The 13,789-nt window shown below is 47.6% G+C and overlaps 1 protein-coding gene across 1 annotated transcript in view; it reads right to left on the bottom strand.

Annotated features, from left to right (window-relative positions):
* Positions 1-13,789, bottom strand: part of slmapa (sarcolemma associated protein a) — a 152,056-nt gene that overhangs the window by 51,443 nt on the left and 86,824 nt on the right. The window contains exons 14-16 of the mRNA XM_071336989.1: positions 13,249-13,323; positions 3,737-3,817; positions 3,016-3,075 (exon numbers count right to left, since the gene is read on the bottom strand). Coding sequence (XP_071193090.1) covers positions 3,016-3,075; positions 3,737-3,817; positions 13,249-13,323 — 216 coding nt within the window. The remainder of the gene's footprint in view (positions 1-3,015; positions 3,076-3,736; positions 3,818-13,248; positions 13,324-13,789) is intronic.

Genomic DNA, 13,789 nt, shown 5'->3' with positions numbered 1-13,789 from the left:
TGCTATGAGACTCGAAACTGAGCTCAGGTGCATCCTGTTTCCATTGATCATCCTTGACATTTCTACAACTTGATTGGAGTCCACCTGTGGTAAATTCAATTGATTTGGAAAGACACACACCTGTCTATATAAGGTCCCACAGTTGACAGTGCATGTCAGAGCAAAAACCAAGCCACGAGGTCAAGGGAATTGTCTATACAGCTTTGAGACAGGATTGTGTCGAGACACAGATCTGGGGAAGGGTACCAACACGTTTCTGCAGCATTGAAGGTCCCCAAGAACACAGTGACCTCCATAATTCCTAACTTGAAGTTTGGAACCGCCAAGACTTTTCCAAGAGCTGGCCGCCCGGCCAAACTGAGCAACCGGGGGAGAAGGGCCTTAGTCAGGGAGGTGACCAAGAACCCGATGGTCACTCTGACAGAGCTCCAGAGTTCCTCTGTGGAAATGGGAGAACCTTCCAGAAGGACAACCATCTCTGCAGCACTCCACCAATCAGGCCTTTATGGTAGAGTGGCCAGACGGAAGCTACTACTTAGTAAAAGGCACATGACAGCCCCCTTGGAGTTTGCCAAAAGGCACCTAAAGACTGAAACCATGAGAAACAATATTCTCTGGTCTGATGAAACCAAGAATGAACTCTTTGGTCTGAATGCCAACCGTCACGTCTGGAGGAAACCTGGCACCATCCCTACGGTGAAGCACGGTGGTGGCAGCATCACGCTGTGGGGATGTTTTTCAGCGGCAGGGACTGGGAGACTAGTCAGGATCGAGGGAAAGATGAACAGAGCAAAGCAGAGAGGTCCTTGATGAAAACCTGCTCCAGAGTGCTCAGGACCTCAGACTGGGGCGAAGGTTCACCTTCCAAAAGGACAACGACCCCAAGCACACAGCCAAGACAACGCAGGAGTGGCTTCAGGGCAAGTCTCTGAATGTTTTTGAGTAGCCCAGCCAGAGCCCGGACTTGAACCCAATCGAAGTAGGCTGTGATTCGATGATAAATTAACAGGCACCGCATTGATTATATGCAACGCAGGACAAGCTAGTTAACCTAGTAATATCATCGACCATGTGTAGTTAACTAGAGATTATGTTAAGATTTACTTATTTTATAAGATAAGTTTAATGCTAGCTAGCACCTTACCATGGCTCCTTGCATCCACAAGGTCCTTTTGATGCTTCATTTACATTTAAGTCATTTAGCAGACGCTCTTATCCAGAGCGACTTACAAATTGGTGCATTCACCTTATGATATCCAGTCACGTAACAGGTGGTCAGCCTGCCACGCAGTCTACTCGTGGATTGCAATGTAATCGGCCATAATCGACATCCAAAAACGCAGATTACTGATTGTTATGAAAACTTGAAAATCGGCCCTAATTAATGGGTGGACCTCTGGTTGATACTGAAAGTATATGATCATGTGACTACAGTCAACTCCTGATAAATGCAATGGCTTGTTGTTGCTGTTGTTGAGACTTGTCAACTCCACAGCTAAAAGGTTAGTTCACCGTTAACCAAAGTGCACTTGCCAGAAGTGTCCCGGACTAGCCAAGTTTGGCCTCTGATCTCCCTAACACAACACCAAAGCTCCACATATGGTCAGGAGTACCAGCCGTGAGAGCCTTACCACACCATGCTACCCTGCCAGGTTGGCTGGCCTGATATCATCCAAATGGCTCCCTATATAGTGCACTACTAATACCAATAGGGCTCTGGTCAAAAGTGCTGCACTATATAGGTAATAGGGCTCTGGTCAAAAGTGCTGCACTATATAGGTAATAGGGCTCTGGTCAAAAGTGCTGCACTATATAGGTAATAGGGCTCTGGTCAAAAGTGCTGCACTATATAGGTAATAGGGCTCTGGTCAAAAGTGCTGCACTATATAGGTAATAGGGTGCCATTTGGTAATACCTGCACTGAACACAAGGGGCGCTATTTTCAAACCTCACTGATTCTCAGTAATCCGAAGGTTAGTAATGCTAACAAGTCCAAGTAAATCCCATCTAAATGCTAACGAGCGCATTTGCGAACATTTTATACAGTCTCTGACAAACTATATGCAGGAAGGACATCCCAGTTCATGCAAATCTGCTTTATATGCTAACATATTTCACACGTAACGTAGACTGCAGGTATTTACTTAAATATAAGCTACAAATATGAACATTATTGAAGACCGTATTGACAGTATAAAAAAATACTGTGGCCATTTCAAAATAGCCCCGGTTTACGGTACTCTGCCCAAGCCTCTGCCTAAGCCTAACTAGTACTGAACTTATCTAATCAAAATGTTCATCGTACAACATCCCCATCACTGGCACCGACCACTGTTGGAGCGAACCACTGTTGGAGCGAACCACTGTTGGAGCGAACCACTGTTGGAGCGAACCACTGTTGGAGCGAACCACTGTTGGAGCGAACCACTGTTGGCGCGAACCCCTGTTGGCGCGAACCCCTGTTGGCGCGAACCCCTGTTGGCGCGAACCCCTGTTGGCGCGAACCCCTGTTGGCGCGAACCCCTGTTGGCGCGAACCCCTGTTGGCGCGAACCCCTGTTGGCGCGAACCCCTGTTGGCGCGAACCCCTGTTGGCGCGAACCCCTGTTGGCGCGAACCCCTGTTGGCGCGAACCCCTGTTGGCGCGAACCCCTGTTGGAGCGAACCCCTGTTGGAGCGAACCCCTGTTGGAGCGATCCCCTGTTGGAGCGATCCCCTGTTGGAGCGATCCCCTGTTGGAGCGAACCCCTGTTGGAGCGAACCCCTGTTGGAGCGAACCCCTGTTGGAGCGAACCCCTGTTGGAGCGAACCCCTGTTGGAGCGAACCCCTGTTGGAGCGAACCCCTGTTGGAGCGAACCCCTGTTATAGCGAACCCCTGTTATAGTGAACCCCTGTTGATCTATCCCGTTGCCTCCACACAACAAGATTTGATGTCAACCACACTAACACACAATAAGCTAGTCTTTTCCAATATTGAGAAGTAAATCTATATTATTATATATAAATATGTATTACCTTTGAGCAGGGCGACCCTGTTCTGTGGCTCGTTCAGCTCATGATCATCCATGTTTCCGTCTACACAGAGAGAGAGAGAGAGAGAGAGAGAGAGAGAGAGAGAGAGAGAGAGAGAGAGAGAGAGAGAGAGAGAGACAGAGAGAGAGAGAGAGAGAGAGAGAGAGAGAGAGAGAGACAGAGAGAGAGAGAGAGAGAGAGAGAGAGAGACAGAGAGAGAGCGAGAGACAGAGAGAGAGAGAGAGACAGAGAGCGAGAGACAGAGAGAAAGAGAGAGACAGAGAGGGGGACAGAGGGAGGGACAGAGAGAGAGACAGAGAGAAAAGAGGGACAGAGGATTAACAGTGAGCTGGGACCAAACGGCCAGAGAGAGAGGCATTGAGTGACAAACTAAATCAATAGCCATCCTGTGGTTCTGCTCGGGATAGAGATTCATTATCACGCCATGCTGATTATGTCCTAGTTAGAATTGATTAACAAAAAAAACTTTTTTACATTGATTTACCATCTTATAAACATAGTGAAGACTGATTGACTTTATGAATTCATATTCAAAGTAATATAAACATTAATTTAACTATGTCAGTCCTTATAATTAAATTAAAAATATCAACATACCTGTCAACTTCAAAATAGTTAGACCATTAAAAATGTACAAAATAAATATAGACTTGTTTATATAATAAAAAGTGTTAACAGTATCTTGTTGTTCAAGGAGTTTTACCTGACGTGTCGTCACTGCTGCGATCTTTGCTGGGACTTAGTGTATCTGACATGTCCGACTCCTTAGCATCCAGTAGGTTTTCTACTGGACAGAGGGACAGACCAGTTAGAACAGGGGGAAGGCAACTACACAGTTAGAACAGGGGGAAGGCAACTACACAGTTAGAACAGGGGGAAGGCAACTACACAGTTAGAACAGGGGGAAGGCAACTACACAGTTAGAACAGGGGGAAGGCAACTACACAGAACAGGGGGAAGGCAACTACACAGTTAGAACAGGGGGAAGGCAACTACACAGTTAGAACAGGGGGAAGGCAACTACACAGTTAGAACAGGGGGAAGGCAACTACACAGAACAGGGGGAAGGCAACTACACAGTTAGAACAGGGGGAAGGCAACTACACAGTTAGAACAGGGGGAAGGCAACTACACAGTTAGAACAGGGGGAAGGCAACTACACAGTTAGAACAGGGGGAAGGCAACTACACAGTTAGAACAGGGGGAAGGCAACTACACAGTTAGAACAGGGGGAAGGCAACTACACAGTTAGAACAGGGGGAAGGCAACTACACAGTTAGAACAGGGGGAAGGCAACTACACAGTTAGAACAGGGGGAAGGCAACTACACAGTTAGAACAGGGGGAAGGCAACTACACAGTTAGAACAGGGGGAAGCCAACTACACAGTTAGAACAGGGGGAAGCCAACTACACAGAACAGGGGGAAGGCAACTACACAGAACAGGGGGAAGGCAACTACACAGAACAGGGGGAAGGCAACTACACTCACACCACACTGAACTACCAAATTAATAAAACCACATGAGATAAAATGTAACAAAACGTTAAGTATGTTTAACTCAATAAGCAATATTGAAACAGTACACATGACACACCCCCCCCGTTGCTTCAGTTGGTTTGCTCCCCTTGTTTCCATCCACTCATTAACCACACATGGTCATAGATCTGCCTGCCAGGGGGTATGAGGTGTGGTCATAGATCTGCCTGCCAGGGGGTATGAGGTGTGGTCATAGATCTGCCTGCCAGGGGGTATGAGGTGTGTCATAGATCTGCCAGGGGGTATGAGGTGTGTCATAGATCTGCCTGCCAGGGGGTATGAGGTGTGGTCATAGATCTGCCTGCCAGGGGGTATGAGGTGTGGTCATAGATCTGCCTGCCAGGGGGTATGAGGTGTGGTCATAGATCTGCCTGCCAGGGGGTATGAGGTGTGTCATAGATCTGCCTGCCAGGGGGTATGAGGTGTGGTCATAGATCTGCCTGCCAGGGGGTATGAGGTGTGTCATAGATCTGCCTGCCAGGTATTATGAGGTGTGTCATAGATCTGCCAGGGGGTATGAGGTGTGGTCATAGATCTGCCTGCCAGGGGGTATGAGGTGTGTCATAGATCTGCCAGGGGGTATGAGGTGTGTCATAGATCTGCCTGCCAGGGGGTATGAGGTGTGGTCATAGATCTGCCTGCCTGGGGGTATGAGGTGTGGTCATAGATCTGCCTGCCAGGGGGTATGAGGTGTGGTCATAGATCTGCCTGCCAGGGGGTATGAGGTGTGTCATAGATCTGCCAGGGGGAATGAGGTGTGGTCATAGATCTGCCTGCCAGGGGGTATGAGGTGTGGTCATAGATCTGCCTGCCAGGGGGGATGAGGTGTGGTCATAGATCTGCCTGCCAGGGGGTATGAGGTGTGTCATAGATCTGCCTGCCTGGGGGTATGAGGTGTGGTCATAGATCTGCCTGCCAGGGGGTATGAGGTGTGGTCATAGATCTGCCTGCCAGGGGGTATGAGGTGTGGTCATAGATCTGCCTGCCAGGGGGTATGAGGTGTGGTCATAGATCTGCCTGCCAGGGGGTATGAGGTGTGTCATAGATCTGCCTGCCAGGGGGTATGAGGTGTGGTCATAGATCTGCCTGCCAGGGGGTATGAGGTGTGGTCATAGATCTGCCTGCCAGGGGGTATGAGGTGTGTCATAGATCTGCCTGCCAGGTATTATGAGGTGTGTCATAGATCTGCCAGGGGGTATGAGGTGTGGTCATAGATCTGCCTGCCAGGGGGTATGAGGTGTGTCATAGATTTGCCAGGGGGTATGAGGTGTGTTCTGGATCTGCCTGCCAGGGGGTATGAGGTGTGGTCATAGATCTGCCTGCCTGGGGGTATGAGGTGTGGTCATAGATCTGCCTGCCAGGGGGTATGAGGTGTGGTCATAGATCTGCCAGGGGGTATGAGGTGTGGTCATAGATCGCTGCCAGGGGGTATGAGGTGTGGTCATAGATCTGCCTGCTAGGGGGTATGAGGTGGTATGAGGTGTGGTCATAGATCTGCCTGCCAGGGAGTATGAGGTGTGTCATAGATCTGCCTGCCAGGGGGTATGAGGTGTGGTCATAGATCTGCCTGCCAGGGGGTATGAGGTGTGGTCATAGATCTGCCTGCCAGGGGGTATGAGGTGTGGTCATAGATCTGCCAGGGGGTATGAGGTGTGGTCATAGATCTGCCAGGGGGTATGAGGTGTGGTCATAGATCTGCCTGCTAGGGGGTATGAGGTGGTATGAGGTGTGGTCATAGATCTGCCTGCCAGGGAGTATGAGGTGTGTCATAGATCTGCCTGCCAGGGGGTATGAGGTGTGTCATAGATCTGCCTGCCAGGGGGTATGAGGTGTGTCATAGATCTGCCTGCCAGGGGGTATGAGGTGTGTCATAGATCTGCTTGCCAGGGGGTATGAGGTGTGTGTGGTTGCACCACACAACTGAAATAGCTGTCCTACAGAGCTAGTTGGAGCTAAAAGGCCAGAACTAGTTGTTACTGTTGGAGCTAAAGGCCAGAACTAGTTGTTACTGTTATACAGAGCTAGTTGGAGCTAAAGGCCAGAACTAGTTGTTACTGTTATACAGAGCTAGTTGGAGCTAAAGGCCAGAACTAGTTGTTACTGTCCTACAGAGCTAGTTGGAGCTAAAGGCCAGAACTAGTTGTTACTGTTATACAGAGCTAGTTGGAGCTAAAGGCCAGAACTAGTTGTTACTGTTCTACAGAGCTAGTTGGAGCTAAAGGCCAGAACTAGTTGTTACTGTTGGAGCTAAAGGCCAGAACTAGTTGTTACTGTCCTACAGAGCTAGTTGGAGCTAAAGGCCAGAACTAGTTGTTACTGTTATACAGAGCTAGTTGGAGCTAAAAGGCCAGAACTAGTTGTTACTGTTCTACAGAGCTAGTTGGAGCTAAAGGCCAGAACTAGTTGTTACTGTCCTACAGAGCTAGTTGGAGCTAAAGGCCAGAACTAGTTGTTACTGTCCTACAGAGCTAGTTGGAGCTAAAAGGCCAGAACTAGTTGTTACTGTTCTACAGAGCTAGTTGGAGCTAAAGGCCAGAACTAGTTGTTACTGTCCTACAGAGCTAGTTGGAGCTAAAGGCCAGAACTAGTTGTTACTGTTATACAGAGCTAGTTGGAGCTAAAGGCCAGAACTAGTTGTTACTGTTCTACAGAGCTAGTTGGAGCTAAAGGCCAGAACTAGTTGTTACTGTTGGAGCTAAAGGCCAGAACTAGTTGTTACTGTCCTACAGAGCTAGTTGGAGCTAAAGGCCAGAACTAGTTGTTACTGTCCTACAGAGCTAGTTGGAGCTAAAAGGCCAGAACTAGTTGTTACTGTTCTACAGAGCTAGTTGGAGCTAAAGGCCAGAACTAGTTGTTACTGTCCTACAGAGCTAGTTGGAGGTAAAGGCCAGAACTAGTTGTTACTGTCCTACAGAGCTAGTTGGAGCTAAAAGGCCAGAACTAGTTGTTACTGTTCTACAGAGCTAGTTGGAGCTAAAGGCCAGAACTAGTTGTTACTGTCCTACAGAGCTAGTTGGAGCTAAAGGCCAGAACTAGTTGTTACTGTCCTACAAAACTAGTTGGAGCTAAAGGCCAGAACTAGTTGTTACTGTCCTACAGAACTAGTTGGAGCTAAAGGCCAGAACTAGCTGTATGTTAACTCAACAATAGTCCTTATGCACGGTGGTATTTGTGTGAGTGTGGGGGGGAGACAGAGAGAGAGACAGACAGACAGACAGACAGAGAGACAGACAGACACAGACAGAGAGAGAACAATAATGGAAATGTCTCAGAGCTCGCGTCCAACAACAACAAGGGGTTTGTCTGACTCTGGTGGTGTTTAATAGATGCTATTGTGACACCTGGTGGACACGATCGGATTTAAAATGAGCCTGAGAGAACACAGTGCGTTGTGAATTCTGTAAATCAAATCAAATCAAATCAAATTTTATTAGTCACATACACATGGTTAGCAGATGTTAATGCGAGTGTAGCGAAATGCTTGTGCTTCTAGTTCCGACAATGCAGTAATAACCAACAAGTAATCTAACCTAACAATTCCACAACTACTACCTTATACACACACAAGTGTAAAGGGATAAAGAATATGTACATAAAGATATATGAATGAGTGGTGGTACAGAACGGCATGGCAAGATGCAGTAGATGGTATAGAGTACGGTATATACATATGAGATGAGTACTGTAGGGTATGTAAACATAAAGTGGCATAGTTTAAAGTGGCTAGTGATACATGTATTGCATAAAGATGGCAAGATGCAGTAGATGATATAGAGTACAGTATATACATATGAGATGGGTAATGTAGGGTATGTAAACATTATATTAAGTGGCATTGTTTAAAGTGGCTAGTGGTACATTTTTACATAATTTCCATCAATTCACATTTTTAAAGTGGCTGGAGTTGAGTCAGTATGTTGGCAGCGGCCGCTAAATGTTAGTGGTGGCTGTTTAACAGTCTGATGGCCTTGAGATAGAAGCTGTTTTTCAGTCTCTCGGTCCCTGCTTTGATGCACCTGTACTGACCTCGCCTTCTGGATGATAGCGGGGTGAACAGGCAGTGGCTTGGGTGGTTGTTGTCCTTGATGATCTTTATGGCCTTCCTGTGACATCGGGTGGTGTAGGTGTCCTGGAGGGCAGGTAGTTTGCCCCCGGTGGTGCGTTCTGCAGACCTCACTACCCTCTGGAGAGCCTTACGGTTGTGGGCGGAGCAGTTGCCGTACCAGGCGGTGATACAGCCCGACAGGATGCTCTCGATTGTGCATCTGTAGAAGTTTGTGAGTGCTTTTGGTGACAAGCCGAATTTCTTCAGCCTCCTGAGGTTGAAGAGGCGCTGCTGCGCCTTCTTCACAACGCTGTCTGTGTGGGTGGACCAATTCAGTTTGTCCGTGATGTGTACACCGAGGAACTTAAAACTTTCCACCTTCTCCACTACTGACCCGTCGATGTGGATAGGGGGGTGCTCCCTCTGCTGTTTCCTGAAGTCCACAATCATCTCCTTTGTTTTGTTGACGTTGAGTGTGAGGTTATTTTCCTGACACCACACTCCGAGGGCCCTCACCTCCTCCCTGTAGGCCGTCTCGTCGTTGTTGGTAATCAAGCCTACCACTGTAGTGTCATCCGCAAACTTGATGATTGAGTTGGAGGCGTGCATGGCCACGCAGTCGTGGGTGAACAGGGAGTACAGGAGAGGGCTCAGAACGCACCCTTGTGGGGCCCCAGTGTTGAGGATCAGCGGGGTGGAGATGTTGTTACCTACCCTCACCACCTGGGGGCGGCCCGTCAGGAAGTCCAGGACCCAGTTGCACAGGGCGGGGTCGAGACCCAGGGTCTCGAGCTTGATGACGAGTTTGGAGGGTACTATGGTGTTAAATGCTGAGCTGTAATCGATGAACAGCATTCTCACATGGGTATTCCTCTTGTCCAGATGGGTTAGGGCAGTGTGCAGTGTGGTTGCGATTGCGTCGTCTGTGGACCTATTGGGTCGGTAAGCAAATTGGAGTGGGTCTAGGGTGTCCGGTAGGGTGGAGGTGATATGGTCCTTGACTAGTCTCTCAAGGCACTTCATGATGACGGAAGTGAGTGCTACGGGGCGGTAGTCGTTTAGCTCAGTTACCTTAGCTTTCTTGGGAACAGGAACAATGGTGGCCCTCTTGAAGCATGTGGGAACAGCAGACTGGGATAAGGATTGATTGAATATGTCCGTAAACACACCAGCCAGCTGGTCTGCGCATGCTCTGAGGACGCGGCTGGGAATGCCGTCTGGGCCTGCAGCCTTGCGAGGGTATAAAGAATGTAAAGAATATAAAGAATGTATTGTAATGCTTTTTTCAATTGTATAACTGCCTTAATTTAGCCGGACCCCAGGAAGATTAGCTGCTGCCTTGTATGATCTTTTACCAGATCTAATGTGTAATATTCTCCTATATTAATTTCACATTGCCACAAACTTCAAAGTGTTTCCTTTCAAATGGTATCAAGAAAATACGTATCCTGGCTTCAGGTCCTGAGCTACAGACAGTCAGAGCTACCGTCCAACACCAAGGGGTTTGTCTGACTGGTCAGAGCTACCGTCCAACAAAAACACCAAGGGGTTGTCTGACTGGTCAGAGCTACCGTCCAACAACAAGGGGTTTGTCTGACTGGTCAGGGCTACCGTCCAACACCAAGGGGTTTGTCTGACTGGTCAGGGCTACCGTCCAACACCAAGGGGTTTGTCTGACATGGTTCAGGGCTGGTCAGTCACCCTATATTATAAGTTTTCGTGATCTTTCTGTTCGGCTTTGCGCCCCCTCAGGCTTGTGCGGTGGGGGAGACCTTTGTGGGCTATACTCAGCCTAGTCTCAGGGTAGTAAGTTCGTGGTCTGTTGATATCCCTCTCGTGGTGCGGGGCTCTGCTTTGGCAAAGTGGGTGGGGTTATATCCTGCCTGGTTGGCTCTGTCTGGGGGTATTGTCGGACGGGGCCACAGTGTCCCCGGACCCCCCCCGTCTCAGCCTCCAGTATCTACGCTGGTGTCCTTAAGTTGTCCCTCTCCTCCTGGAGGACCTGAGCCCTGGACCATGCCTCAAGACTACCTGGCCTGATGACTCCTTGCTGTCCCCTGTCCTCCTGGTCGTTCTGCTGTTCTACCTGCTGCTATGGAACCCTGATCTGTTCACCGGACGTGCTACCTGTCTCAGACCTGCTGATTTTGTCTCTCTCTCTCTCTCCTTCCCTCTCCTGTGTCTCTACCTCTGAATGCGCGGCTATGAAAAGCCAACTGACATTTACTCCTGAAGTACTGACCTGTTGCACCCTCTACAACCACTGTGATTATTATTTGATCCTGCTGGTTAACTATGAACATTTGAACATCTTCAAGAACGATCTAGCCTTAAATGATCATGTACTCTTATAATCTCCGCCCGGCACAGCCAGAAGAGGTCTGGCCACCCCTCATAGCCTGTTTCCTCTCTAGGTTTCGGCCTTTCTAGGGAGTTTTTCCTAGCCACCGTGCTTCTACACCTGCATTGCTTTCTGTTTGGGGTTTTAGGCTGTGTTTCTGCACAGCACTTTGAGACATCAGCTGATGTAAGAAGGGCTATATAAATAAATATAAATACATTTGATTTGATTCACGGATCCACATGTACCCGAATGCCCGCAACGTGAACCGAGCAGCAAGACCGGATCCAGAATTCTAGAAATGACAACAGGTCTGGTCGGATCTGATTGTCACGGTCTTGGATATGGGTAATTTTACCTGACTTGTCCGAACGCGACTGCTGCAGTAGAAAGAGAGAGAAATTGTATAATTTATACTGTTGCTCTTTCACGAGAGTGGAGCGTGTTGCCCGTGTAGCTTGTTATCGGCCAATCAGAAGTCATCAAAAGCAGCAATAGACTACAGTCACAGAGCCTACGTAATCATATTTGATAAATAACCTAGTTATGGCAGCTACTAGTCTACTATGGCGCGAGCTGGCTTGGTTGGTCGTAGTCGCTCGTCTCTCCCTCGTCCCCGTGTCACTCGCTCACAAGCATGGCCCCTCCAACGCCTGCTAGAGCGGCACCTCTCTGCCTCCTCTCACGTTTTTTTAATCAGCTCAGGTTAATAAAATAGCTCAAAACATTTATCATCGGCTGCTTCCCTCACTTGAAAATCGGGCCTGGTCCATGTCAGAACTTGTCACTCTTTTTTGACCCATGAAGACCTCTACCCAATAGTGGGGTCTGCTGACCCCCCCCCCCCCCGGGTTACAGCTGACACTCAAGTGTCAATCTCCATGAGTATACTATTTGGACTTTTGATTTTCTTCTTGATATTTTGATTGGACATTTTTAGTGCACGAGGGAGCTGGCAATACAAGCATTTCGCTGCACCTGTAATAACACCTGCTAAACTGTGTACGCAATGAATAAACTTTGATTTGAAATTGGAAACAGGCGCTGCCAATCAGTGGTTTCTGTTTTGAGCAGCATCTTGCCTCACCTTCGTGGCAGTAATCTGGTGTGTGTGTGTGTACTGTAATCTGGTGTGTGTGTGTGTGTCCTGTAATCTGTTGTGTGTGTGTGTACTGTAATCTGGTGTGTACCGTAATCTGGTGTAATCTGGTGTGTGTGTGTACCGTAATCTGGTGTAATCTGGTGTGTGTGTGTACCGTAATCTGGTGTAATCTGGTGTGTGTGTGTGTGTGTGTACTGTAATCTGGTGTGTGTGTGTGTGTACTGTAATCTGGTGTGTGTGTGTGTGTTACTGTAATCTGGTGTGTGTTACTGTAATCTGTGTAATCTGGTGTGTGTTACTGTAATCTGTGTAATCTGGTGTGTGTTACTGTAATCTGGTGTGTGTTACTGTAATCTGTGTAATCTGGTGTGTTACTGTAATCTGTGTAATCTGGTGTGTGTTACTGTAATCTGGTGTGTGTTACTGTAATCTGTGTAATCTGGTGTGTGTTACTGTAATTTGTGTAATCTGGTGTGTTACTGTAATCTGTGTAATCTGGTGTGTTACTGTAATCTGTGTAATCTGGTGTGTTACTGTAATCTGTGTAATCTGGTGTGTGTTACTGTAATCTGTGTAATCTGGTGTGTTACTGTAATCTGTGTAATCTGGTGTGTGTTACTGTAATCTGTGTAATCTGGTGTGTGTTACTGTAATCTGTGTAATCTTGGGGGAACTGCCATACCATTTGTAGCATCTCTGACGTTCCCTCCCACCCTTTTCCTCTCTGAAACAAAACTATTGGCATGATGAGGTCTGTCAGTTACTGTTCCCTGCTGCTAGAATCGTTGTCAGTGGCCTGGTCTCATGTTGGATCCGAGGCAGACATAAATAGATATTATTAAATCAGTGTTGTGTGATTCAGCTGCAGTTTAATCTCCTGGCTGCATTCAGACTGCTGAGAGAGATGGTACCAGACAGCTGAACCTGAACAGACGATGAGTGCCAGGAGAACGTTTAACAGACGACTCGTGTCTTGGATGCAACTAATAATGCCTTGGATATAGTTTTTACCTACAATAAATAGACACCGATTCCCCACACGGCAGTTTCTGGTCATTCTTGCTAGCGATCTGGCCATCCAGAATCACAACAACAGGCTGACTTCTGACCCATGGAAACGCCCACGTGGTTATCAATGACCTCGTCAGCTAATCCATCGATAGAGCCCGTGTAATGAACAGTATTATACCTTTGAGTCTGTCCGGACTGGTAAGGCTGTCTCCTTCTGCGGTCTGGTTGTTCTGCAGGTGGGCATCGATCACCTCTGAGACACAGTAGAGATCCTCCATTAGTAAGACTGTGGTCATAACACCTCATATATCAGTTACATTTAGGGAAAAGTATTGGAAATCAGCAAACGATGCATTTTTTTTTACAAATCTGTCCCTAATATTCACATTTGACAGGAGCAAAACTCATCTCCCGACTCATCTAACTACATTTTTCATTGTATTTTCTAATGATCAATCGCTCAGTAAACATGCCTGGGCCTGAAAAAATAATATTATCAAGCAGACAAAGTAGACTAGCTAAAACAACCATATGGCTTCAGCCAAGTAGCCTGACTAAAACAACCATATGGCTTCAGCCAAGTAGACTGACTAAAACAACCATATGGCTTCAGCCAAGTAGCCTGACTAAAACAACCATATGGCTTCAGCCAAGTAGACTGACTAAAACAACCATATGGCCTCAGCCAAGTAGACTGACTAAAACAACCATATGACCTC

The sequence above is a fragment of the Salvelinus alpinus genome, chromosome 12 (assembly GCF_045679555.1).
Source record: "Salvelinus alpinus chromosome 12, SLU_Salpinus.1, whole genome shotgun sequence".
Taxonomy (NCBI): domain Eukaryota; kingdom Metazoa; phylum Chordata; class Actinopteri; order Salmoniformes; family Salmonidae; genus Salvelinus; species Salvelinus alpinus.
Note: the sequence above shows the minus strand (reverse complement) of the source record. Positions and strands in the feature narration are given on the sequence as shown.